We start from the raw sequence: 23265 nt of genomic DNA, 5'->3' as shown, positions 1-23265 counted from the left end.
TGGATCAAACCATGCCTGAAACCCCACCTATAAATCCCTAGATACTTCAATCTTTCTTGCTTTAGTTTGAGTTTGGGTCCTGTCATTTCAAAATGAACAGAAGAGACGTGACTAGTATATACCATTAACTGTGAAGGAAACAAAAAAAAAAGCAAAAATAAATACAAATCACAGTCGTTTAGGAATTCTCTTAAGGAGATTTTTCTATTATGTAAAAATCGGTCTACTAATTTTCTACAGGTCACGATGGTTCAAATCAGGCATTCATGTTAAAAGAAATAATCTACTTAGCATGGCATTAGAATGCTATGATCTAGGTTCTGCTGAGTTCTCTCTTTGACCCTTTCTCTAGCCTCTTGGCTTCAGGTCCAGGTTCTTCCTTGCCAGCCCAACAAAAAGAAGAAAAAAGTCACATACTGCTCCCAAGCACGGACAAGCACCTGCCGGCTCCTTTTGTATGTTCTATTCCCCAGCATGGAGGGTCTTTCCTTTCCTTTGTCTGCATGCTGAATCTGTAACTAACCCACGAACTTTAACTCAGTAATTACCCTCTTCCCTGGCAGCTTAAACAAGATACCATTTAAAAAATATATTATGATTCCATGTACATGAAACACCCAGAATAGGCAAATATATAGAGATGGAAAGTAGACTGGTGGTTACCTAGGGCTGGGGACTTCAGGAACCAAATTGGGAGAGATAGCAAAGGGAGTGTTTGTAAAATTGACTGTGTTGATGGTTATACAACTCTGAATCTACTGAAAGCCATTCAATTGTATTCTTTAGATGGGTGAATTGTATGGTATGTGAATTATATCTTAATAAAGCTGTTAAAAATATAAATGAAAAATGAGAGAATACTATTAACGAATAATAAGAACCACTACCAAGATATACACAGAGCTCCCTAAGTGGGCATAGCTCCCCTATGCCCCCCCATTCTGCAGACGCCCACGTAAGCAACCAAGTGAGGCCAGACCCTGCCTATGAGCAGAAGTCTTCATCAAGGCGCCATTACCCTGTTTTGACCCCCTTCCTTGCCACAACCAGTGGGAACTGTAGCAGGTGACAGGAACTCACCGTGGGCAGCTGGCCCGACAGCAGGTGACTGTCCTGTGCCAGCATGTTGGACACCATGATGGCAGGAAGGTCCATGGCCTGGTAGGAGTAGGCAGGGAGCAGACCGTTGGGGGTGAGGCCGTGGCACAGCGAGTGGTAGCTGGCTTCGTGGTCCCCCAGGTGCAGGAGGGACGGCTCAGGAAGGTTAGGAGGTGTTATTGGGGGAATCTCATAGTCTTCGTTGTTCTCGCTCTGGCCGTTGTAGGTCTAAAACATCAAAGGGGATGTTGTTGGGGTCAGTGTTTCACAACTGCAGAACACGCTCACCGGCACCAATCACAGCAATAACAATGACCATAACCACCCTTAGAGGAGGAGAGAAGGGATGACCCCTCTGCAAGGCAGAAGGTCAAGACTCCTGCCCTGTCCCCAAATGGATGTTCCCTCCCACTAGAAGCTCTTACACAGCACCTGCCTTCCTGGAGAGCAGGGGACAGCCCCTATCCACCTGCCTCTCTCTGCTGTCTCACCAGATCTGGCCGCCATAGCCCACCCTGAATCCACCCATTTTACAGATGGCAACTCAGGTTAAAGGAGGAATGTGGCCCATCCAAGGTCAGTAGAAGAGTTGGGAACGGAGCTGAATCATCCTGATTCCCTGCCTGGTGGTCCTTCCACGGCAGCCGAATCTCTTATTCCAACACTCAGCCCCGCCAGGCCTTCTCTTAGTTTTTCTCATCTTGGTAAACGATCCAAACATTCCTGCAGGAGCACACGCTGGAATCTAGGCGTCATCCTGGACACCTTCCTTTCCAATCCTTACTTATTTATTTTTTCCCTCCTCACTGAACTGTTCGGGAAGCTCCAGGACAATGTTGAATAGAAACCATGTGAGCAGATACCCTTTTTCTTTTCCTTATCTTAAGATCTAATATTTTATTGTAATGTGCAATATTTGCCAGTTTCTTTCACTTATTCTTTAGGAGGTTGAAGGAATTCCTCGTTTGTCGAGGTGGGTATTTTTTATTTGTGCATGGATTTTTAATCTTTTCAAATTATTTTCCCTCGTATCTACTGAAAGGCTCAAATGTCTTTTCTCCTTTAGTTCAGTTAATACAGTAAGTAACTCACATGGTTTTTTAATGTTAGAATAAATGCATTCCTGGAATAACCCTACTTGACTGTGATGGCCACGATATATTTATTCTTTTCATGGATTGCGGGGCTTTGCTTCTGATCCTTTGTTTAGGAGTTTTGCATCAGGTTCACAAATGGGATTGGTCTATGATTTTCCTGTGTCACACTGCCCTTGTTGGGTTTTAGTATCAATGCTACATTAACCTGGGGAGTCGTTCTTCCTTTTGTGTGTTCCGGAGATTAGACTCAGCTGGAGAGAGATGTGTGAACTGAAGGATGGATCTAAAGAAAATATCCAGAATTCAGCAAACACGGTTAAAGAGGAAATATGAAAGAGAGGTTAGGAGCACAGAGTAAGAATCTCTCACAGGCACCTAATCAATCAGCATTCTGGAGGGAAAAGGGCGAGAGAATGGGTCAGAGGAATGATAGAAGAGATAGCGGTCGAGAACATTCAAGAACCAATGAAGGATCTTGAAGGAATTGATGACTATAGAGGTAAATTTTTAATTAGTCAAAATATTTGTGTAGAAAGGGAGAGAAAAAAAAACCTACCCACAATAGCATATAAAAAATAATGTCTTCTAACATCTTTGTATTGGTTGGCAAGTCAAGTGTGCAGGCCGAAACAGATAGGGGCATTGAGCCCGGCACTGTCCCTGGTTCTTGGTGGTCCAGTGTGTGGACAGTGGACACTGGGCAGTGCGTGTGCATGGTGGTGTGGGTGCCTAGAGCTAGGTGACAGCAGAGAACACAGGGTACCTACATGCCTGCCCAGTGTCAAGGCCTTTCTCTTTGGGCACCGTGTGTGAGCCTTACCGCAATTCCAGGAGGAAGAGCCTTAAACTTACTGCCTCTTAGAGCCAAGAAACAGACTCTGAGAGGATGAGCTGCTCCCACCTGACCTCACCCCCAGGGCCTGGGTGCCACTCGCTCACTAGCTCCCTCTGCAGAGCTTTGAGGGATCATCTCACAGATGAGCAAACATTCCAGAGGGGGGAGGTGACAACCATGCCCTCCTTGCTTCACCTTCTCTCTCCGTTCTCATGTAGGAGTTCCTCAGCCTTAGTCCTAAAATCCCTTCACTTCCAGCCCTATGCTCTCTCCCCACATGGACCTCGCCGGTTTCAGGCTCAATTCCCACCTTGGTGCCACACTCTCACCTCCAGCCTTGGTCTTCCCTCTGAGCTCCATAGCTGAGTATCTCAACACCCAATCAGAATCCCCACTGCAGAGTCACCATGTGACTTCCACTATCATGTCCCTGTGTCCTCCCCGTCTTAGTAAATGACACTCTCTTCCATCCAGTGAATAAAACCACAAACCTGGGACTCATCCTCTGTCACCTCTCAAATCCAATGAAACTCCTCCAAAAGATTTTATTTTTAAAAGCTGCCCATTTCTCTCCATGTCCACTGCCACTTTCCCAGTCCAGGCCACCACCCTCTCTCACCTGAACAAGGGCACAGCCTTTTACTGGCCTCCCCCAGCCTTCTCTTGAATGCTCTATCCCCTTCCTAGAGTCTTTGTAAAGATGGTCATCACACCATGTCACCCCCGTAAAATGATAAGCCCCCCTCTGCACTTAGGAAAAAGCCTGCAGTCCCAGAGCTGTCCCTGGAAGTCCTCTCATGGCCTGGTCCCCCTCACCTCTCTAGTGACCTCTGCTGCCTCTGGGCCCTCCTTACTCTAAGTCAGACCCCATTCCATATACCATGATTGCCTAGCGTTGCTCCTGGGAGGTGCTCATGGAGCTTGTATTAGCTGACGTCCCATGTGATCCTTTGTTTAAGGGTTAATGTGAGTTTTTCTCATTGTTCCCCCCAATGCTTAGATCAGAACTGGTGCAGAGTCGGGTGCGATGTAAGAACTAAAAACTGCAGGTCAATGGCTACTGTAAATGCACATCTAGCTCAACTCCCGTGACTGCCCCAGAGGTGGAAAGGATTGTCCCTGTTGGCCAGGAGAAAGTGCGGTGCAGCAGGTAACAGCCGGATGGCTGGGGTTCAAATCCTGGCGTTGCCACTTCCTGCCTGTGTGCTACTCGGGCACATGACTCACCTGTTTGTGCCTCAGTTTCCTCATCTGTGAGAAAGAGGGCGATGACAGTATGCATCAACAGGGCTGTTGTAAAGAGGAAATGAGTCAGCCCGTGTAGCTGCTCAGGACAATGCCAGGCACATCGTCAGCACTCTCGGTGTTACTTGCAATTGCTATTCTGGTCCTTGCCTGGAGTGTCAGAGACATTCAGGGACTTCCCCCAAGGACACTGAGAGCATAAACAGCAGCACTAGCTCAGCACCCTCGCTCAAGAACGTTCTAACTCACACGTCAAGGTCTGTGCACCTGGGGTGGTGTCTGATTTCAGCCTGGCACTGAGATGGGCTGGGGGCCGATAGCGTTCAGGTGGGAATCAGCTGCAAACGTACCTCCCTGGGAAGTAGCAACCCGCTGCCAGCTATCCTGTTTGGAGTCCCCTCCTCCAGGAAGCCTGCCCAACTTCTCTGCCCATTCTAGGGCCAGACTCTGCCCCATGACACCCCTTCCCAGCCCCATGTGTGTGTGTCCCCATAGTGTTCGTTACCACCTAAAATTATTTTTGACTCTTACCTTTTCCTCATGTCCCCCTCTACCCAGAGCCGAGGCTCCATGAGGGAAGGGGTTCACCAGTCCCTAGCACAGTGCCTGGCTCTCTGTAATTACTCAGTTACTTACACTGCAACGAATGAGATGGGGGATGCCCCTGGCTCTACGTGCAGACCTCACCGAGGCAGTTCCACACCTGTTCTTCCCGACATACTGTACATCTCTCATGTCTGTTCACTGCCACCTTCTTCCCTGTCCCCCAGCACCCAGAACAGGTGCGGGCACCTAGTAGGTACCAAGCGAATGCTAAATGATTGCACGAGGCAATTCCTTTCAGTCAAAACCCCAAACCTCAATCCCTTGGAACCAGCCCAATCGACCAGAAGCCTTTTTGAAAAAAATAAGCATATGTTGTATCAAAATATTGGGATAACACAATCATGACAATGAAGAGGCAATTAGCACACTTAAAAATAACTCTGCGGGCAAACATATACAGGCCTCTTTCGAATGCAATCAAATCCTAAACGCATGACACCCGACCACCAGCCAGCCCTCCCTGGGTACCTACAGTGTGACAACCCCTGGACCTGGCATTTTCTGCACACACATTCTTCATTTCCTTCCTACACATTCTGCAAAGAACTCATTTTGCAGAAGAGGAGGACAGAGTTCCGAGAGGGGAAGTGGCACACAGCTAGTAGGTCTTGGTTGAGATTCAGAGCCAGGTCTTGTGACTCTGAACCCAGCCTTTCCCCACAGTAGGTCACATTCATAAGGCAGACGTCCCCTAATTAAGAGATTGGCTGCTCAATGGTGCCCAATTTGCCCTCTATCACTGGTATCCTCGTGAAAATGTAGAAAGAGACGCCAAGTTGTAAAAGATCTGGAAGTTAAAAATATGAGGAAAATCTCATAGGAAATCTGCAGAATGTTTCCTCTGCCTTTCCACTTATCTCTCTCAGATCCGTGCCAATTGCACTTCCATCCCACCTGCCACCTGAACTCTTTGAGAAGGTCACCTCCATGTTCCTAAATCCAGTGGTCAGTTCTCGGTCCTCCTCTGGGCATCTAACTTGCCTCTGTCAATGGAATTTGACGTAATTGGTATGTCCCCCTCCCTGGGAGCAAATTCCTCCCCTTGGCTTCTGGGACACCAGAGATGTTGGTCCTCTGACACCACAGGCCATTTCTTCTCCGTGTCCTTTGTTGGTTCCCATCCTTCTCCTAACCTTGAATGGTGGCATGTCCCAAAGCTCACACCTTAGAGCTCCTCTCTAAACACATTCCCTCCCTGGTTCTCCTGTCCCGACTTGTGGCTTTAAACACCAACTCGCTGCTCATTCCATGGTTCTTCTAGGCTGGGCCTTCCCCTGAACTGCAGGCTCACAAACAGGTGCCACTGTTATCTGGCACCTCCACTTGGATTGTGGTCATTACCTAGAGAACCGGTCCCTGGCACCGTCTTCCCCACCTGTGCTAGCAGCAGCTCCCTCCTTCTCATCACTCAAACCAAAACATTATCTTTGAGTCCTCTCTTTCTCTCACATCCAAACACCCCTGGCTCCACCTTGAGAATAAATCTAAGGTGTGACCACCGTGGTCCAAGTCATCGTTCTCTTTGTCCCGCTGGTCTCCTGACTGCTTTTCCTGCCCCCACCCTTGCTATGGGCTATCTCACTCAGGAGATTTATCCTGGTAAAATGTCAGCTCTGCTCACAACCCTCCAGTGGTCTCCCTCTCACACAGAGAAGGAACAGGGCCCTCACAATGGCTCCCCACAGCATGCTGCATGGTCTGGATCCCCCCAATGCCACCCACCTTTTTTACCTTTCTGACATTACCATCTCCCATTCTCCTTGTTCAGATACTTCGGCATATTTCTGCCCCAGGGTCTTTGCACTGACTGTTCCCTCTCTTTAGAACACTTGTCTCGAATATCCACAGAGCCTGTTCCTTCACCTCCTTGGGTCCCAAACACCCCCTTCTCAGGGAAGTTTACCCTCACCGATCAACTTAAAATCACAATCCATTTGCCATGCTCTCTGTTTTTAAAATCGCTTTCCACCATCTAACACCCCATATATTTTTTTAATTTATTATGCTTATTCCTTAGCACTTGCCACACCCCACTAGGATGTCAGCTCCACCAAGGCAGGAGATTTTCATCTGTTTTGCTCACTGCTGGACCCCCAGTTCCTAGAACAGGGCCTGACACGTAGTGAATTCTCAAAAAGGCTTAGCTAAATGAATGAATGAAGAAGGAGAAAGTGGAGAAGAAATAGTGGTGAGAAGATAAATGGGTTGGCAGATGGGGAAGAGCCTCCCGTACCAGGAATTCCAGGTGAAGACTCTCCCTTGGCTGTGACCCAAGGGAGAGACACAGATGGTTCAAATCAGTCCAGCACTCCTCCCTCCCCTGAACTGGTACACAAAAAACCAAAATTGACTGTCTTTTAAGGGTATGCATTGGGGATGGGGGAGAGACATGGAGGTAAACATCAGGGCTAAGAGATGGGGATTTATCAACAAGCACAAAGGTGGAGCTGCCCTACCATGCAAAGATGGTTAGGAGGCTGCTAGAATCACCTGATTCCGCAATTCCTCCATTTCCAGGCCTGTTTTCTTTTTCTTTTCTTTCTTTCTTTATTATTTTTTTTTTCCTGTCTGGGGCTGGGTTTGAACCCGCCATCTCCAGCATATGGGGCTGGTGCCCTACCCCTTTGAGCTACAGGCGCCGCCCTGCAGAATGGTAGTCACAGCAAAGGAATATGGGTGGGGTAGAAAGAGCAACCAGAGGACAGACTGGTAGGTCTTTCATGCCCCAATTCCAGGAAGGGAAGAACGCCAGATTGATTGAAAGGCTGTGTAGTTTGCCCTGGGGTCAGAGAAGGGGCAGCCCTCTCCCAGAATTCCTGTACTGGGGGCAGTAAGTTTTTGAGTCAAGGAAGTAAACAGGCCAAGGGGAGGCCTCTGGGCCTCAAGGAAACAGTGGAGGAAGGAATGTGAAGAGCATCCAATGGGCTCCGAAGCCTATTGCAGCCATAAGCTCTCGTGTGTTCCACTGAATTATCAGAATTAACTCGTTCACTTACCAGGATAAAATACAATGACGACTTCATCAAAAAATTCAAATTCTTTTAAATAATCCTTTCTGGAAAAACACCTAAAGCTAAAACCTAGAAAAAGAAAAGTGAACACAAGAGGGATTCTAGAAAGGGCAGTGAGCTGAAAAACCACTACAGTTTATGGTAATTCAAATAGTTGCTGATAAAGTGAAATTTAATAAGACTGCTGACTAAAGATTCCTAAAATAGAAGAGGTATAAGATTATAAAATTAATACTGATCTGAAACTAAAAATCAAGAAGATTTCAGCCAGGAGCGTGGTGTCTTTCTTCATGGAGGAGAGCACACATTCATTCTTACACTGTAAGAAAACTATTAAGTTTAAATATGTTTGTTGTAATGTTTCAAAAGGTAGAGACATGAACAGAACCTTCTCTAAAGAAGACAGACGAATGGCTAACAAACATATGAAAAATGCTCATCATCCCTAATCATCAGAGAAGTGCAAATCAAAACCACCCTGAGATATCACTTAACCCCAGTGAGAATAGCTCACATCATAGAGTCTCAAAGCTGCAGATGCTGGTGAAGATGTGGAGAGAAGGGAACCCTTGTACACTGCTGGTGGGACTGCAAACTAATACAACCTTTTTGGAAGTCTGGAGAATCCTCAAAGAACTCAAATGAGATCTCCCATTTGATCCTGCAATCCCATTACTGGGCATCTACCCAGAAGAAATAAATCATTTTATCATAAGGACATTTGCACTAGACTGTTTATTGCAGCTCAATTTACAATCACCAAAATGTGATACAGCCTAAGTGCCCACCAACCCAGGAATGGATTACCAAGCTGTGGTATATGTATGCCATGGAATACTATTCAGCCATTAAAAAGGGAGGCTTTGCATCTTTTTTATTAACCTGGATTGAGATGAAACACATTCTTTTTAGTAAAGCATCACAAGAATGGAGAAGCAAGAAGCCAATGTACTCTATTCTAATATGAAGGCAGTAGATGAGCTAATACAAGGGGGGAGGGGAATGAGTAAGGGGAGAAGGGAGGAGAGAGGGGGTTCAGGGTCACAGTGTATGTCACACCTTTTGGGCGTAGAACATAATCATAAGAGGGACTTGACCTAACAAATGCAATCAGTGTAACCTAATCTACCCTGGATGAATCTCAAACAATTTTAAAAAAAGATATTGAAGTGAATTCATATAACATAAAAGTAACCATTTTAAAGTGAACCATGCAGTGGCACTTAGTAGGTTCACAATGTTGCACAACCACCACTTGAATTTAGTTCCTAAACTCTGTTATCACCCCAAAAGCAAATCCTGCACCCATTAAGCAATTCTTTGCTCTGCTCTATGAATGCGCCTGTTCGGATATTTTCATACACATGGATCATATCACATGTGATCTTTTGTGCCTGGCTTGTTTCACTTAGCATAATGTTTTTGGGATTTCTGAATGTATTAGTACTTTATTCCTTTTTGAGGCTAAATAATATTCCATTGCATGTATATACAACAATTAGTTTATTCACCTGCTGAAGGACATGGGAGCTGTTTCCATCCTTTAACTATTGTGGATTGTGATACCAGGAACAAACATAAACAGGTATTTGTTTGAGTCTCTGTTTTCTTTTTTTTTCTATTTTTTTCTATTATTTTTTATTAAATCATAACTTTGTACATTGATGTATTTATGGGGTTCAGATTACTGCTTCAATATACAATGTGAAATGCTTACATTCAACTCACACATCCATCATAATTATACTCATTCCGTAATAGTTTTGAAATGTACCATTGCATCAAGTACATCAGGAGGGATCTGTTTTCAATTCTTTTAGGCACTTACCCAGGAGCTGGGTCATCTGGTAATTGTATGTTTAACATTTTGAGGAACTTCCAAGCTGTTTTTGACACTGGCTGCACATTTTACATTCCCACCAGCAATGTCTGAGGATTCTAATTTCTCCACATCTTTGCCACCAACATTTATTTTCCATTTTTCAAATTATAGCATCCTAGTGGGTATGAAGTGGTTTCTTATTATAGTTTTGATTGGTATTTTTCTAAAGATTAATGATATTAGGAATCTTTTCGTGTACTTCTTGGCCATTTGCATATCTTCTCTGGAGAAATGTCTATTGAAGTCCTTTGCCCTTGAAAAAGACTGGGTTCGCCTTTTGTTGTTGTGTCGTGAGAGTTCTTTATATATTCTAAATACTAGGCGCTTCACTAATATTTTTCCCATTCTGAAGGTTGTGTTTTCACTTTCTGTATGATGTCCTTTGATGCACAAAAGTTTTTAAGCGCAGTGAAGTCCAATTTATCTACTTTTTCTTTTGCCTCTCGTGCTTTTGACAAGATATCTAAGAATTCATTGCCAAATCCAAGGTCATGAAAAGTTACCCTCATGTTTCCTTCTTAGAATTTTATGGGGTTTGCCCTGGAATATAGATTATCAATCAATTTTGTGGTAATCCTATTAATTATTGGCTTTTATTATTTTATTTTTATTTCTATATTTATTCTTTGGGACAGAGTCTCACTTTCTTACCCCCAGTAGAATGCTGTGGCGTCAGAGCTCATGGCAATCTCAAACTCTTGGGTTCAAGCAATCCTCTTGCTTCAGCCTCCCAAGTTGCTGGGACTACAGGTGCCCGCAACAATACCCAGTGAGGTTTTTTAGAGATAGGGTCTTGCTCTTGCTCAGGCTGGTCTCGAACTTGTGAGCTCCAGTGATCCACCCATCTTGACCTCCCAGAATGCTGGGATTACAGGCATGAGCCATTGTGCCCAGTCCACTTTCATTATTATAATTGACATGTAATATGCAGTACACTGTGATATTACACGTATAAATGTATAATAACAAGACCAGGATAATTGGCATATCCATCAACTCAAATATTTACAACCTGGGGTCCATTCTGAATTAACTTTGGTATATGACATGAAGAAGAGTCCAACTTCACATTTTGCATGTAGGTATTTGGTTGTCCCAGCAACATTTGGGGAAAAGATTGTTCTTTCTCCATTGAAAGGTCTTGGCCCCTGGTCAAGAGTCAACTAGCCATAGATGTATGGGTTTATCTCTGGACTCTCAATTCTATCCCATTGGTCTATGTGTCTATCCTTGGTTTGGTTCCACATTATTTTGATTACTGTGGCTTTGTAGAAATTGGGAAATGTGAATCTTCCAACTTGCTACTTTTCAAGATTATTCATGCTATTCAGGGCCCCTTGCAATCCCATATGAACTTGAAAATAAACTTTTCCATATGTTTGTTTGCCATTCATCTGTCTTCCTAAGAGAAAGTTCTGTTCATGTCTCTTGCCCAGTGATAGATAAGATTATTCGCTCTTCTTTTGTTGATTAATTTGAGTTCTCTGTAGATTCTAGTTATCGACCCTTTGTCAGATTTGTAACATGCAAATAACTTTTCTCATTCTGAAGGCTATTAGCTTTAATTGTTATGTCCTTAGCTGTGCAGAAGCTTTTCAGTTTAATTAAGTCCTTATTTATAAGATATAAGATATATTAAGTCCTTATAAGAAAATAAGTTTTCTTATTTTTGGTGTTGCAATCACCACTGAAGTCTTCTTCATAAAATCTTCTCCCAATCCAACAGCCTTAAGAATTTTTCTCATACTTTTTTCTAGGATTTTTATCATTTCATGTCTTAGATTTAAATCTTTTATTCCTCTCAAGTCAATTTTTGTAAGTTGTGAAAGGTGCAGGTCCAGTTTTAGTCTTTTGCATGTGCTAAATGCATCCAGTTCTCCTAGCACCACTCATTGAATAGTGATTCCTTTCCCCAGTGTAGGCTTTTGTTTGGTTTATCAAAGATCAGATGGCAATAAAAAACTGGCTTCTTTGTTTTCTATTTAGTTCCATATGTCTACATCTCTATTTTTGTGCCAACACCATGCTGTTTTGATCACTGTGGACTTGTAATATAATCTAAAGTCTAGTAGAGTGATGCCTCTGGCTTTGTTTTTATTACTAAGAATTGCTCATCATCCCTAATCATCCGAGTAATGTGAATTGAAACTACCCTGAGATATCACCTAACCCCAGTGAGAATAGCCCATATCATAAAGTCCCAAAGTTGTAGATGCTGGTGTGTATGGGGAGAAAAGGGAACACTTTTACATGGTTGGTGGGAATGCAAACTAATACAGCCTCTTTGGAAAGAAGTCTGGAGAATCCTTAAAGAACTCAAATTATAGAGCAGCGCCTGTGGCTCAAAGGAGTAGGGCATTGGCCCCATATGCTGGAGGTGGCGGGTTCAAACCCAGCCCCAGCCAAAAACTGCAAAAAAAAAAGAACTCAAATTATACCTTCCATTTGATCCTACAGTCCCATTACTAGGCATCTACCCAGAAAAAAATCATTTTACATCATAAGGACATTTGCACCAGACTATTGCAGTTCAATTTACAATCACCAAGATGTGGAAACAACCTAAATGCCCACCAGCCCAGGAATAGATTCACAAACTGTGGCATATGTATGGAATACTATTCAGCCATAAAACGTAGAGACTTTATATCTTTTTTATTAACCTGGATGGAGGTACATTTTTCTTAGTAAAGTTATCATGAGAATGGAAAAGCAAGTATCCGATGTACTCAGTATGAAGCCAGTAGTCAATATAATATACAAGAGAAAAGCTCAACTCAATTCAAGGTGGGGGGGCAGAGGGAAGGAGACTTGTGTGCTCCCACTTAATGGGCACAAAGTGAGGGTATACGGCATACTGCTTAGGTATGGGACACAACTATAAGAGAAAGTCTATCTAACAAATGCAAACGTTGTAATCTAGTTGTCCCCTCACATTACCTGAAATAAAAAAAGAAAAGAAAAGAAGCTTTTCTATTTTTTGCAAAAAAGACCAGTGGAAGTTTGATAGGGATTACACTGACTTAGAGATCACTTAGGTAGTATTGTCATCTTAACAAAATTAAGTCTTTCAATCTTCAAACATGGATATCTTTCCACTTATGTAGATCTTCTTAAATTTCTTTTAGCAAAGTTTTGTAGTTTTCAGTTTATAAGTCTTTCACCTTCTTGATTAAACTTTTTCCTACATATTTTATTATCTTACATGTTACTGTATATGGAATTGTTTTCTTTCTAGTTTCCTGTTTGAATTGTTCATTGTTGGTTTATGGAAACACAACTGATTTGTCTATGTTGACCTCATACCCTGAAACTGTGCTGAATTCATTTATTAACTATTTGTTATCATTAAAAAAGAAAGCAGAAATTCCATACCAACAAAGGAAGAGAAAAAGCGAAAGAAAAAGGCTCAAGGAGTAGGGTGCCGGCCCCACATACCGAGGTGGCAGATTCGAGCCCAGCCCTGGCCAAAACTTCAAAAAAAAAGAAAGAAGAACTTGACTGACCTAAGAAAAATCTGAAAGGAAAAAAAGCAATTAACTATGAAGCATGGCATTAAAGAACTGTCATTAAAAAGGGTACTAAGGCTAAATATTAGTAATCACAATAAATATGAATGATTTCCATCACTTTATTAAAGGTAAAATTTAAAAATTAATATTTTGATTAAAATAAATTAATCCAGCATATGGATTTATAAGAGACACGCATAAAATAAAATGACACGTACAGTTAAAAATAAACAGATATATCAGGCACATAAAAATCAGAGTGGCAGTCTCCATGCCTGTTGGTCACATACACCAAGGCTGGTGAGTTTGAGCTCAGCCCGGGCCAGCTAAACAACCACAACTGCAACCAAAAATTAGCCGGCATTGTGGTGAGCACCTGTAGTCCCAGCTACTTGTGAGGCTGAGGCAAGAGAAAAACTTGAGCCCAAGAATTTGAGGTTGCTGTGAGCTACGATGTCCCAGCACTCTCCTGAGGGCAACACAGTGAGACTCTGTCTAAAAGAAAAAAAGAAAAAAGAGTGGCAAAATTAATGATAAATGAAGTACCATTCAGGGCAAAAAGCATTAAAGAGACCAAGAGGAATATTTAAGTTGGTAAATGGTACAATTCACTAAAGAGGAAATCATAACTGAAATTATAAGAATGTTACCCAACCAAGCCTATGAGAGATCAACAATGAAAAACTTTTACCTTTTACCTGAATGAATTAATTAGAAAACAAGAAAGACAAAATAAATGAATTCAGCATTCAACTCAAGAACGTAGAAATAGAGTAACAAAACAACCTAAAAGTTAGTAGGAAAAAAAGTAACAAAACAGATAACAAATGTTGGATAAGAACTATAAAGAAGAGCTGGTTTTTTCAAAAGGCTAACAAAATAGGTAACCACTGATAAGAAAAAAGAAGAGAATACTCCCCCAAAGAATAAAGGACTATATTGATTCTTTAAAAACCACTTGAGAATTCCTGTAATCCAGTATCAGGCTAAGTTTGATCAATGTTTATCATTTCCAACTTGCTAATTCTGTTGTTTAAATCTTCTAAATAACTCTTACTTTCTTCTGCTTAATCCTTTGGTTTCTGAGAAAAGTATGTTAAAAAATTATCCACCATGATTGTGATTTTCTCAAACCCTTGTATTTCTGTCCATTTTTTGCTTCATATATTTGAAAGCTATGTTGCTAAATATTTACAAATTGAGTATTATGGTATCTTCTTGGCAAAATGTTCCTTTCATTATTTGATGGCTTTCCTCTTTATTCCAGTCAATGCTAACTACAAGGTTTTCAGACTGACATGTTGACTCTCCATCTCTACTGCCCACCCCTGTCCTGTAGAAAAGAGAGGTGGAGATTTACTGAGGGAAGAGGGTAATCTGACCTTTCTCCAGACAATGTCATAGAAATAAGACAAAAGGGGAAGTGGCATCTCACTTCCTGGTGAAGTCTGGTGAGAACCCAACTTGTGTTCCTAGAGAACATTAGGACACCAATTAGTATTTGGCTGTTGATGGAAGATTTTGGAAGATGAGAGGGTGGCTGGAACTGCCTGAAATAGCAGTCAAGGAGAGAGAGAGAGAGAATGAATCAACCTGCACCAACACAGTTTAAGAAGTTAAGGATATGTGGGTTCCTGGGGCAAGTGAATGCTAAGAAAGGTGTGGCTGGCTGAAGGTATCTAAAGGAGTCTCAGCCAACACAGTGGCCGATAGGGCAAGGGGACCTCAGCAGCAAGAGGCATACTAACAGATGCACCAGCTACAAGGCAAGTCACAAGAGGTAAGCTGCCAGTGAATCCCCAGCTCAGCAAGCTTCACAAGAAAGACCTACAACAACAGACACAACGGTAAGACACTAGTCGGCAAGATGTGTTGACCTTACTCCTTCAATCCCATCTCACAATGTCCTGATCCTACAGCTTCCAGCAGCAGCAGAGGAAACAGCATGGAGAAGTGAGTGTTGGATCACCTCCATTCCTACCGCAGGCTCCTTAGACCATGAAACTGAAGTTTTGATTCTCATAACTAAAAATGCTCAAAAACTGCAGGATCTGCCTTCTAAGAAAAGGGAAGGGAGAGTCAGCAGAGCAAGACCAGAGCCAGTGGAGGGAAAATAAACCTATGTTTTCTTGTACCTGGGGGAGTGTAGCTTGCTGATTGAACTGGGTTTACAGCAATGGCACCTTATGTTGACACGGACCCTGGGGTTTCAAATATTTCACGTCCCTCTTGCTGAGGGACTTCTGACAATTTATCCAAACTGGCTACTCCTTGGTTTCCTTATCTTCAAAGACCATCCCAACTGCTTAGAAAATTACACAAGGAAACAGATGTGAAAACATTCACAAAAAGTCAACCCCCTACACACTTGAGGAAGAAAAAAAAGACCTGAGATGGTAGTAGAAATAGCATTTCCATTTTACAGATGAGAAAAGTGAGGCTCACAGGGGCCAAAGGACTTCTCCAAAGACATACAAGTAGCATTTATGGAATAAAGCAAAGCTTGCTCTACTGATGTTCACACCTCCCTCAAGACCCACAGAAACCCAGCTTAGCAGGAAAGTTCTGCTTCAGGCCCCTTGTTCCAGGATGGTGGTTAATGATACTCTCTTTCTAAAAAGTATCCCAGTTTGGATGGTAAATTATACGGCCATTCTACCATTTTAGCAAATAAAATCTACACCTATGGGAACATCTCCGCTAAAAGACCGCAGAGCAATACACTGTTTCCCAGCTCCGTGTTCTCAGCAGGGAAATGGTATCTTATCCAATCCCCCAAACCCATCAACGGGAGCAGGGATCCCAGCCCTGTACCTTCTTATCACATGTAGAGTGATTTTATGAATTCTACAGGGAATGAAATGCAATTTTGTCAGGCTTGTCTGTGTCCATAATGACTGAGTCAAATTAATCATCTTGGATAATACCCCTGTGTCACCCGTCCCAGAGATGTTTAATAGAATCTTTCTGATTCATGTCTTGCCGTTACATCGGATCTGGAGTATTGCAGCACTTCTGAAAATCAGTACAATTACGCCTTCTGCCTTGGCCTGTCATTTTCCTGGACTAAAAATGCTTCTTAGAAAATAAATAAATAAAAGCCCAAACCATAATAAGCCAAGCAGGATTGGAAAGGCCATACTGTTAAATTAAACGTGGGTTCTGGAGGAGGTGGGGGAAAGGGGGGTGTAATATCTTTTTAATCCTTTATTTACAGGGAGAAACTCCTAGCCACGCCATGGCTATCATGGAGGAGCGTGTCCAACACGGTCCTGCTGCTGATCTACTGGGCAACAGCCCCAGTTGCTTCAAAGCTATTCCTGACACCGAAATGCTTGGATTGGGGCAGATGGAGGCGTCATAATGAGATGATGGGCAGTCACATTAGACAGGAGTTTTGTTTACTGAAACCGTATCTGGAAACAAACATGATAATCCCGCGTGTTCTTGCTCAGGGAACCATCCGACTGACCTAAGGCTCGAGCAGCTTTCTGGGTGATTCACCTGTGGGGGAGGTGGAGGTTGTGGGAAAATGAAGGATTGGTGGTTGGGTTTTAGGGTTTCCTTCTTTTTTTCTTTTTTTTCTTTTTTTTTTTTTTATTATATCATAGCTGTGTACATTAATGCAGTCATGGGGTACAGTGTGTTGGGTTTATATACAATGTGAAATATAGGGTTTCCTTCTTTAGGAAGAAAACAGTCCCAGCAGAACTTAAGTAGCAAAGCTGGGGATGACTGCAGGGGACACAGCATTTGAATGAGAAGCAGCAGCCCGCATGAAGCATTAGCCACACTTTGCAAGTAGGGACACTCACTTTTAAGTAAGTGGTAGTGTTGTTTGTTGTTTTTGCTTTTTGGCTGGGGGTCAGGTTTGAACCTGCCGTCTCCGGTATATGGGGCCAGCGCCTTACTCCTTTGAGGCACAGGCGCCACCAGTCCTGTTTGTTTTTTTAAATAATATTGTTATAACCACATATCCACTGTCTGTTTGACATTCTCCCTCAGATGTCCTAGAGGAGGGCTTGGCAAACTTTTTCTGCAAAGGTCCAGATGATGAACATCTTTGGCTTTGTGGGTCATACAGTCTCCGGGACAACTATCGGACCTGCCACTGTAGCATGGAAGTAGCCACAGGCAATATCTGAAGTTTTGTAAACTTTATTTACAAAAACCAAGTGGAGGGCCAGATTTGGTCTGCAGGCCATGGTTTGCTGAGCCCTGTCCTGAGGTAGGAAAGTTAACACGTCCAACGCCAAGTCTGTGCCCCCTCAGTGTCCCTCCACCTATGGCTCAAGCCGGAAGCCTGGATGTGATGTTCGGTTCCTCCCTCTCTCCCACCCCCACTTCCAACCGTCACTGCTGGCCCCATCTCCCAATGTATCTCGAGTCTGCCTACTCCAATCCATCTTCAGGGAGGCCACCCTTTGTCCAAGTGGTCACATCTCCCCCCGGGACAGCTTTGATGGCCTTCCTGTGGGTGAAGGGACTCAGTCCTCTGAGAATGACCCCCTTGAGTGCCCTGAGCGCCTGTGATAACAAGCTGAGCAGGGACGACCCCCAGTGCTTGCTGCCCCATGGACACTGTCCAGTGCAGACCCTTCCAAGGCTGGCTGACTTCAGAGGGGGAGCTCAGCCTCTGTTTGGCATCTGAGGCTTCCTGGGCTAGATCCTGCAACCTTGCCTGACACCAGCCACAGTGAGCCACTACTGCCCCCAGATACTGTATGCCCTGGTGTCATTCTGGCCCCTCTGCTCAAGCCCATGTCTTCCCAGATAATATTGATAGGACTTCCGCAATACTCTGCTGCCATCCCAGATGGTGGCACCAAGGATTGGGCCTGCCTCAAGCAGAATGAGTGAGGCCTGCTCCTCCTGTAGCCTGCCCCATGCTCCTATTAATATGTCCCCAAACCTGCCATCAGGGGGCTGCCACCAGAGCTCATCTACTCTCTCAAGGTCTATGAAACACCCACTCCAAGCCAGGTTTGTGCAATGATCTGAAGAGTTCTTGGTGAAAAAATATCTCAGCCCCTATCCTCATACTAGTCTGACCTGCTGGGTTACAGCTTTATTTAAAAAATAATAATAGCTGAAACCACTTATACAGCACTTACTATGTGTTCATACCTATCACTGCCCTATGCAATTTTCATACATGAATTTGTCAGTCTTCATAATAAAGGAAGACAGGTGCTATTAGTATATCCATTTCACAGAGGAAGAAACGGAGGCACTGAGATGTGAAGCTTGCACAAAGTCAAACAACTAGGAAGGAAGGTGGGACAGAGTCAGGAATCCAATTCAACAGCCTAACTCGGGGGGACTGAATCTTGCCAACAACCACCAGAGACAGCGTGGAAGTGAACCCACCTCTAATTGAGCCATCAGATGAGATCACAGCCCTGACTACCAGGTTGAGCACTCTTAAGCCAACACCTAGCTGAGCCACACCTAACTCCTGACCTGCAGAAACTATGAGATGATTAAGACGTGTTGTTTTTGAAATTGAAAATCTAACTCATGGATTGGTACTCTTGACCCTGTCATTCTGCTTCCTCTTAAACAAGGGACTAGGCTTCCTATGTGCATCTGAGCTGCCACGTTGATTGTGTCTTCACAGGCAGCTCCCAGCTGTCTCCTCTCCCATTCTCCGATTGCTCCTTGAAGTGGTCCTGGGCCTCTGGCTTATGAACCCCTTGAACATGGACTCCTTATTCCTCCTAATGCTCAGGGAAGGCAGCGTATACACTAAGCCAGCTATTCTTCTTAATCTATAAGGTGCACACAGATCAACTAGGGAATCTATTCAGATGCAGATTCTGATTTAGGAAGTTTGGGTGGGGACTGAGATACTGCATGCCTAGCGAGCTTCAGAGGATATTGCTGGTCCACCATCACACAAGGCCTTGGGCACTGAAAGCATAGACTTTGGCTGGGTGCAGTGGCTCAGGCCTGTAATCCTAGCATTCTAGGAGGCTGAGGAGGGTGGATTGCTTGAGCTCAGAGTCTGAGACCAGCCTCAGCAAGAGTGAGACCCTATCACTATTAAAAGTAGAAAAATTAGCTGAGCGTGGTAGCAGGTGCCTGTAGTCCCAGATACTTGGGAGGCTGTGGTACGAGGTATACTTGAGCCCAAGAGTTTGAGATTGCTGTGAACTCTGAAGATGCTATGGGGCTCTACTCAGGGCAACAGAGCGAGATTCTATCTCAAGCAAAAAAAAAAAAAGGCCAGTCTGAACTCAACCCAGAATTAGAACCATGGTTCTAATTCTAGTTCTGTTACATCCCAGCTGGGAGTCCTTAACCTATGAGAAGAGGAGAGACTTACTCAAGTTCACAAGATAAATTATAGTTACCTAGAGCAGCAAATAAAGCCACATGTTCTGACTTTTGGTCCAGATTCCCCAAACTGCAGCTACATCCACCGTCCTGAGTTCTCAGTCTGGACATGGCCTTCCGGGTGTGTGTGTATAAATCCCGTCTGTGCCCAGAGCCGTGAATGAACGTGTTTGCAGACATGTACAAATGCCCACACAGATGCACTTGTGAACAATCTAGACACCAGCAGGTGTGCCAGTGCATTTGTGACAGCTGTCCTAACTCCCTTTACCGACATTAACTCAGCTCCTGCCATATGCCAGGTCTCTGCTCCCATGAAGCCCATGGTCTAGGAGGAAGGCAGCCATTAAAGAAATAAATGCAGATAAAAATCTCAGTCACACGTACCGTGTGCACATATTTGAGTATTGCTCACAACAGCCCCAGGAGCCAGGTATTTTATCATCTCCATTTCTTTTTTTTTGAGACAGAGTCTCACTATGTCACCCTCAGTAGAGTGCTATGGTGTCACAACTCACAGCAACCTCAAACTCTTGGGCTTCCACGATTCTCCTGCCTCAGCCTCCCGAGTAGCTGGGACTACAGGCACCTGCCACAACGCTCGGCTGTTTTTTTTTGTTGTAGTTGTCATTATTGTTTGGCAGGCCAGCGCTGGGTTCCAACCCACCAGCCCCAGTGTATGTGGCTGGCACCATAGCCACCGGGCTATAGGCACTGAGCCTATCATCTCCATTTCATGGAAGAAACTGAAGCACCGAGAGGTTAAATAACTTGCCTAGCATCACACAGCAATTCTCAACATGCGGAGGGGTGTATATAAATAAGTATGCCTATGTATTGTGTTTGTATTTGCTTGTATTTGTGTGTGAACGTGTCTGCACACAGCATACATATGTTTGTGCCCAAAGAAACTTTTTCATAGAAATCTGCAAATATTCCATTAACAAAATTTCTGCACCACAGAAGAGCATCACAAAACCACACACGCACACACACACACGCGCACACACACACACACACGCACGCACACGCTTTGAGATATTTATGTTTCAAACATTTCTTAAAACTCTGTCTACAGAGAAAGTGAAGGCCGGAGCCTGCAGAGCTGAGCAGATCTAGGGAAGCCCGTGCCACCTGCCTCCCTGGGGCCAGCACCAGGGGAGCAATTTCACAGCTCATCATCCATTACGAGGCTAAAATAATTCTTCCCCTCCCAGGAAGTTAAATAAATTGTTCAGACTGTAAAAGGCTAGTCCATCGCACTCCCAATGGGGAAGCGCCACCCTAGGGACCTGATTAACACGAGAACAAATGACCAAACTTGGCTAGATTCCCTCCCCCAACTTCCCTCTCCTAGCTCAAAGAATTTTCACAAGGCGAACAGACTGTGCCAACAGCCCCCAAAGAAAGAAAATCTTACCAGCACCTCCAGGGTCTCTCAAAGCCCTTCTAGTCACTACCCAGCCCTGATCAGAGTAACCACAGTTTGCCTTTCATTTCTCTCACCCTGATACATTTTGCCCTTTCTCGTGCTCTATGTAAATGGCATGATATAGAATGTTCTGTTTTGCTGTCTGACTTTTTTTTTTTTTTTTTTTTTTTGAGACAGAGCCTCAAGCTGTCCCCCTGGGCAGAGTGCCGTGGCATTACAGCTCACAGCAACCTCCAACTCCTGGGCTAAAGCGAGTCTCCTGCCTCCGCCTCCCAAGTAGCTGGGACCACAGGCGCCCGCCACAACGCCTGGCTATTTTTTGGTTGCAGCCGTCATTGTTGTTTGGCGGGTCCGGGCTGGGGATTCGAACCCGCCACCTTAGGTGTACGTGGCTGGCGCCTTAGCCGGTTGAGCTATAGGCGCCGAGCCTGTCTGACTTCTTTTATTGAACATATAATGTTTGTGAGATTCATCCACGCATTCATTCTCATTGCTGTATAGTATTTCACTGGGTCAGAATATTCTGCAATCATTTATCCAGTCTACTGCTGATGGACATTTGGACTGTTTCCAGTTTTGTGCTTTGATGACAAGTGCTGCTTTGAACATTCTTTTGGTATCACGTATCTTTTGGTAAATGCACGCAGAGCTCAATTGCTGAGTTGCAGAGACATATGTTCCACTTCACATATTGCAACATGGTTTTTAAAAGTGGTTGCACCAATTTACATGGCAATGGATGAGGGCACGGTTCCTCCAGATCCTTGCCAACTTGCTATTCTCTGTCTTATTCATCTTCTCCATTTGGGGTTGGGGGAGCATCTCACACATTTTAAAAGGCTTCTTCATACTTGCCCCTGCTATACTTTCCCACTGCTTTCTCCAGCAATGCTTATGAAGGCCAGAGGCAAGAGCAAGGGCATGGCCACTCAGTGATCATACATCGGGCAAGTTTAGCCACTAGCCACAACCTGCCCAATTTGAGGACCATCCCAGCACAGGAAATAGCCAAGAGTCACACAAAGCCAACTTTAAAAGCCTTGGAGCAGTTTACAAAGAACTTCATTGAAGGTTTTCTTGGGGGATTTTAAGAGGAAGGTCCCACCTCCCAATGCATTAGCAAAATTTCCGGAAAGCCCTACTTTCTCTCCAAAGCCAATGGTCACCCACAAGGCCCAAATGTTCATCCTGGCACACCCTCCCTGCAAGGCCACCCACCCTAGTTCCCTATCTCCTATGAGCCACCCTCCCAACACCAAGCTCTGTGCCCCTGGGTAGCCATTCAGCACAGAGTCTGACACTTGGCAAGCAGATGCATCCTCTGGGGCTCACAGTGCTGGCCTCATCTGAGTCTCCTGGGCCTGTTCTTTGTGCTGGATTTCTGTTTACCTGATGCACAAGCCTCATCTCATTGATTCTACCCCTGTCTGGTAATAACATTCATGGAAAACCAAGTGAACCTTGTCCTAGCTCCTTCACTGTTTGACTTTTCTTCTCTAAATTGTAAATTTTAGCGAAATAACATTATCAAGTTCCTGTCACCATCAGCACAGGCCAAGCTGGTTACTTTACACCTTCTTCTGGTCTCTTAACTAACCCTCTAAGTAGGTATTAACGCTCCCCCCATTTTACGGAGGTGGAGAGTGAGGCCAAGAGAGGCTAGGTGATTTGATCAAGCTTATACATCAAGAACAAGGCTGTAGGGTATCCAAAGCATAAAACAGCCACCCAGATTCCCACCTGAGTCACTCAGGCTCCAAACTGCCAGGAGGTTGGCAAGTGGAAGATTGTCAAGCCAGTGAGGGCATCATCCTACACTATCGGAGCCTTGGGCTTTAAGTATGGGAGAGATGGAGAAACTGGCTATCTGGACCACATAAAGGCCTTTTAATCCTAATAAAATGTGAGTCAAGGAGGCTTAGCAACCCCAGCTGTCCCCTGGAACACTGAGCCACAGGGCAGTCAAATGGTGGGGGGAAGGGGGATAGGGAGAAGTTGAGCATCTTTAATAGGCTAGAAATTATCCGGAGGCATTTTTTTACTAACTGTTTTATGGGGGTAGTTCTTGGCACATTTTTAAAGCAAAATAGTTCCAATAGCATCTTTTCCATTTCAACCCTTAAGATAATTTGCTATTCATCAGATAAAATAGACGACTGGCCTTTCCTTTGCTCACGTTTCTGACCCGGCATCTGTTTCCTGAGCCTG

At 44.1% G+C, this 23265-nt stretch overlaps 1 protein-coding gene across 4 annotated transcripts in view; it reads right to left on the bottom strand.

The window, feature by feature from the left end:
- TOX2 (TOX high mobility group box family member 2) overlaps positions 1 to 23265 on the bottom strand; it is a 136864-nt gene that overhangs the window by 49802 nt on the left and 63797 nt on the right. For all 4 annotated transcript variants that reach the window (XM_003787610.2, XM_012803845.1, XM_003787611.2 and 1 more), the window contains exon 3: positions 1081 to 1326. In XM_003787610.2, coding sequence (XP_003787658.1) covers positions 1081 to 1326 — 246 coding nt within the window. The remainder of the gene's footprint in view (positions 1 to 1080; positions 1327 to 23265) is intronic.

Source organism: Otolemur garnettii, unplaced genomic scaffold (assembly GCF_000181295.1).
Source record: "Otolemur garnettii isolate 467f Iridium unplaced genomic scaffold, OtoGar3 scaffold00023, whole genome shotgun sequence".
In the NCBI taxonomy this organism is placed as follows: domain Eukaryota; kingdom Metazoa; phylum Chordata; class Mammalia; order Primates; family Galagidae; genus Otolemur; species Otolemur garnettii.
This window is presented reverse-complemented; position numbering and strand designations above follow the sequence as displayed.